The sequence below is a fragment of the Vicia villosa genome, linkage group LG4 (genome assembly GCF_029867415.1).
Source record: "Vicia villosa cultivar HV-30 ecotype Madison, WI linkage group LG4, Vvil1.0, whole genome shotgun sequence".
Lineage (NCBI taxonomy): Eukaryota > Viridiplantae > Streptophyta > Magnoliopsida > Fabales > Fabaceae > Vicia > Vicia villosa.
In genome coordinates this window covers 141,852,352-141,856,565 of record NC_081183.1, presented here as the reverse complement: position 1 = coordinate 141,856,565, position 4,214 = coordinate 141,852,352, and the positions used below count along the sequence as shown (strand labels likewise).

Below are 4,214 nucleotides of genomic sequence, written 5' to 3'. Positions count from 1 at the left end.
GCTCTTAATTATATTTATTGTGAATATATGTAACAATTCTTTATCCATCCACCTAGCCCATAGTAATTCTTTTTTATTTTTTATAAAATTTAAATAATATTTATAAGTTATAATTAAATATTTAAAAACTATCAAATAATTAACTATTTTATCATTCAATATGATAAAATATAACACATTATTATCTTTGTTTTGACATTTTATTTTTTTGAGATAAATATATTTTTAGTCTTATAAATATCTCAATTTTCATTTTTAGTCCCTATTAAAAAATAATATATTTTAATCACTACAAAAATTTCATGCATGCAGTTTTAGTCTTTACTATTTTCTAAAATTTTGAAACTGATTAATTACTCTTAAACTTTCAAATTTTTGAATAATTTTTTCATGTATGTTTAGAATACAATAAAATATTTCTTTATCAAAATTTAAAATTTTTTAAAATAAGAATTTTTTAAATTCTAAAAGATAATGATAAAAGTAATGAAAAACCTCGACTAAGAAATCAAATTTTGAGTTTTTTTTTTTTTGTTTCAAAGGAAGTTTTTATAATGTTCTAAACATGTCTCAAAATAAGCATTAAAAAATACACGTTGGTTTAACAGAAATGACTAAAATTACATGCATAACAATTTTGTAGGGACCAAAATAATTTTTTTTATAGGGACTAAAAATGAAACTTGAGATATTTATAGAGACCAAAAATATATTGAATCCTATTTTTTTTAATAGAAAAACAAATTATTATTTTATTTTAAATAATATATTAAAAGGTTAATAAAATTATTACTATTTTTAATTAAATCATCATGATTTAAATAGATGATAAATTAATAAATCAAATTATTTTGTTTAAAATATTTAGAAACAATATAATTTGTATAATAAAGTTTTCTAATTTCTTTTAACTATTTTAACTTAATAAAATTTTGAGGTTCTTTATATAATGATTATTTTAAAATTCTTTATATTCTTTTTATTAGGATTCTACAGTGTAAAATGCTTTTACACTGTCAACCAATTACAACCTTATATCAGAATACATCACACTCTAATTTAAAAATTGTTTTAATGATAAGACATTTTATTAATTTTTTATTGGTTGACAGTGTAAAATTATTTTACACTATCAGTGCATATAAATTAAACTCTTTTTAAAATTGTAACATAGTATAAAATGCAAAATTTTAATCTTTAAAAATGACTAAGTTAAATTAAAAAAATTAAACATAAATTAAAATTAATCATATATTTTTGAACCAAAAATTAAATAAATAAGCAGAAGATTATGAAAACAATGTAACACTAGTGGACCCTAGTCCATGGTTTCACGCCACAACATGCTGTCATACAGAACAGCAAAAACCTCGTAAAAAAAAATCTCCAACGGCTCTCTCTCCTCATCGGTGGATTCATTTATATGACCGTTTCTGGGTCCCACCTTCTCTCTTTTCAAACAACATATAAACCGTCACAATCCACACCACCTTAACTCACAACACAACGCAAACAACATTAATCCTCAAAGGTATGTCTCTCATAAGTCTTATGTTATATGTTTTTTTGCTATTGTTTTGTTTGTTTTCACTTTTTAACTTCTGGGTTTGTCACAAGTTTGAATTTTTTGGTCTCATTTTGTTATGTTTTTGTTGTGTGTAGAAAAACATGACTGCTGAAACTATGGCTCAAGAAGAAACCACCCAGAAAGTTGAGGTTGTTGTTGAAGAAGGTAAAGTTGTTGATGTTGAAGCAAAGGAAACAGTGGATGTAGATGAATCAAAACCCTTAAATACAGTTGAGAAATGCTCTTCTTACAAAGAAGAAAGCAACTTTCTTTCTGATCTTAAAGAGTTTGAGAGAAAGGCTTTGATTGAGTTCAAGTCTAAGGTTGAGGAAGCGATTTTGGGGAACACCCTTTTTGAGAAAAAGGAAGAAGAGACTAAAAAGGTTGAAGCTTTACCAGAAGGTGGTGAAGACGTTGAGAAAGTAGTGAAGGAAGAAGAGAATGTTGAGGGAGAGAATGAGAAAGGGGTTGAAGAGGAGGAGGAGAAAGATTTGTCTTTGTGGGGTGTGTCACTTTTGCCAAGCAAAGGAGATGAAGGAATTGATGTGGTTTTGTTGAAGTTTTTGAGGGCTAGAGATTTTAAGGTGAATGAGGCTTTTGAGATGTTGAAGAAGACACTTAAGTGGAGGAAGGAGATGAAGATTGATTCTATTTTGGAGGAAGATTTTGGGTCTGATTTGGTTGATGCTGCTTACATGAATGGTGTTGATAGGGAAGGGCACCCTGTGTGTTACAATATCTATGGAGTTTTTGCTGGTGATGAGATTTATCAGAAGAGTTTTGGGAGTGAAGAGAAGAGGAAAGAGTTTTTGAGATGGAGGTGTTATGTTACTGAGAAATGGGTTCAGAAGCTGGATTTGAAACCAGGTGGTGTTTCTTCTCTGCTTCAAATCAATGACCTTAAGAATTGTCCTGGTCCTTCAAAGAAAGAGATCAGAATTGCTACAAATCAAACTGTTTCAATTTTGCAGGATAATTACCCTGAAATGGTGGCCAAAAATGTAAGTTTCTTTCACATCATTGTTTAATTTCCCTCTTTTTTCTATGTTTTGTTTATATTTATAATACTGATCTTACCAGTGTAGACGTGGTGTCTGATGTACGTATTTATGTCAATATCATGTTTGTGTTGTGTCGGTATGCTTAGTATAGTCATTTGATGTCTGTATAGTATAGTCAATATCGTGTTTCTTTATGTCAATGTCTGGTGTCTGATATCCGTATCTATGTCAATGTGGTGTCTAATGTTTGTATCTAAGTTGATGTTTGGCGTCTCATGTCTGTGTTTATGTCAATGTCTAGTGTCTGATGTCTGTGTCTATGTCCGTGTTGGGTGTCTGATGTCCATATCTATGCTTCCTTATCTATGCTTTGTATAGTCATTTGATATATGTTCTCAAAGCATTTGGTTAAGGTGCTTATGCTGTGTTTTGCTGCATTGTAGATTTTCATCAATGTTCCATTCTGGTATTATGCACTCAATGCACTTTTATCTCCATTCTTAACTCAAAGAACAAAGAGCAAATTCGTGGTGGCACGTCCTGCGAAGGTCACTGAAACATTGATCAAGTAAGTCTTCAAAATCCATTACTCATATTTTCAATAGTGTTATACTTCAACCTCAACACATTCATAACCTCATTTACTTTCTCTATCACAAATAGGTACATTCCAATTGAACAGATCCCGGTTAACTACGGTGGTTTCAAGAGAGAAAACGATTCCAAATTCTTCAACCAAGACGCAACTGTTTCCGAACTAATTCTCAAGGCTGGATCAACAGCAACCATAGAGATTCCTGCATTGGAAGCTGGAAACACTTTGTGCTGGGACATAGCTGTTTTGGGTTGGGAGGTAAGTTACAAAGAGGAGTTTGTTCCCACTGATGAAGGCTCTTACACTGTCATTGTTTCGAAAGTGAAGAAGATAGGTTCACAAGAAGGAGCTATTAGGAACACATTCAAGAATAATGAAGCAGGAAAGGTTATTCTCACGGTTAACAACTCGTCGAACAAGAAGAAGAGGGTTATGTACCGTTATCAGATCAACAAGAACTTGCCATGAGATTTCAATTATTAAGTTCTTTTAGGTTTGTTCCATTGGTTATGGTTTTCATTTAAGTTTTGAAAGTAGGTGGTGTTGAAATGTGTGAAGAGTTTTGAAGACAGATGATAAAGGAGGGATTCTTTCATTTGATATTACATATATTTTTTCCTAGTAGAATTTATTTAGAATTCATTCATTTTGTTGTGTCAATGATGTATCTATCTCATCTTATTTTGATGTGAATAAATTTCTTGATTTTCTTGAAGTCTTGTTAAAATGAAAACTTGCAAGGATTTTTTTTAAGTAACTGTTGAGTTTAAGAATGTATAAGTGGGGTGGCAATAGAAGCAAGAAGCATATATCCGTTTCGCATTTTTTCGTGGCAGATTAAGATTTTAACTCAACACCATTTAATTTAGGAAATTCCTTTACACTTTACAAACCTCCGGCGGTGAAAACTCCTCTTGAAAACTCGAAAATACCCTTCGGAGATGCATCTCCGAACGAATTTATTGGGATTTTGGTTAATTCGGAGATGCATCATCGAAAACACAAAAAAAATGGAATTTTGATTAATTCAAAAGTTTTTTCGGATATGTAT

At 30.6% G+C, this 4,214-nt stretch overlaps 1 protein-coding gene across 1 annotated transcript; it reads left to right on the top strand.

The window, feature by feature from the left end:
* The first annotated feature begins 1,391 nt into the window (after nucleotides 1-1,391).
* LOC131599810 (patellin-4) lies at nucleotides 1,392-3,878 on the top strand. The gene is made up of 4 exons (XM_058872062.1): nucleotides 1,392-1,531; nucleotides 1,663-2,568; nucleotides 3,012-3,136; nucleotides 3,232-3,878. Exons 2-4 carry the CDS (start codon nucleotides 1,669-1,671, stop codon nucleotides 3,629-3,631), a joined length of 1,425 nt encoding a protein of 474 aa, XP_058728045.1. The 5' UTR covers nucleotides 1,392-1,531; nucleotides 1,663-1,668; the 3' UTR covers nucleotides 3,632-3,878.
* The last annotated feature ends 336 nt before the right edge of the window (nucleotides 3,879-4,214 follow it).

What these genes read in the sequence shown, in the direction of transcription:
- LOC131599810 (XM_058872062.1), top strand. Translation starts at nt 1,669, where the DNA reads ATGACTGCTGAAACTATGGCTCAAGAAGAAACCACCCAGAAAGTTGAG. An exon ending in CTGAAATGGTGGCCAAAAAT is followed by an intron (nt 2,569 to 3,011) that starts GTAAGTTTCTTT and finishes GCTGCATTGTAG; the next exon opens with ATTTTCATCAATGTTCCATT. An exon ending in GTCACTGAAACATTGATCAA is followed by an intron (nt 3,137 to 3,231) that starts GTAAGTCTTCAA and finishes TATCACAAATAG; the next exon opens with GTACATTCCAATTGAACAGA.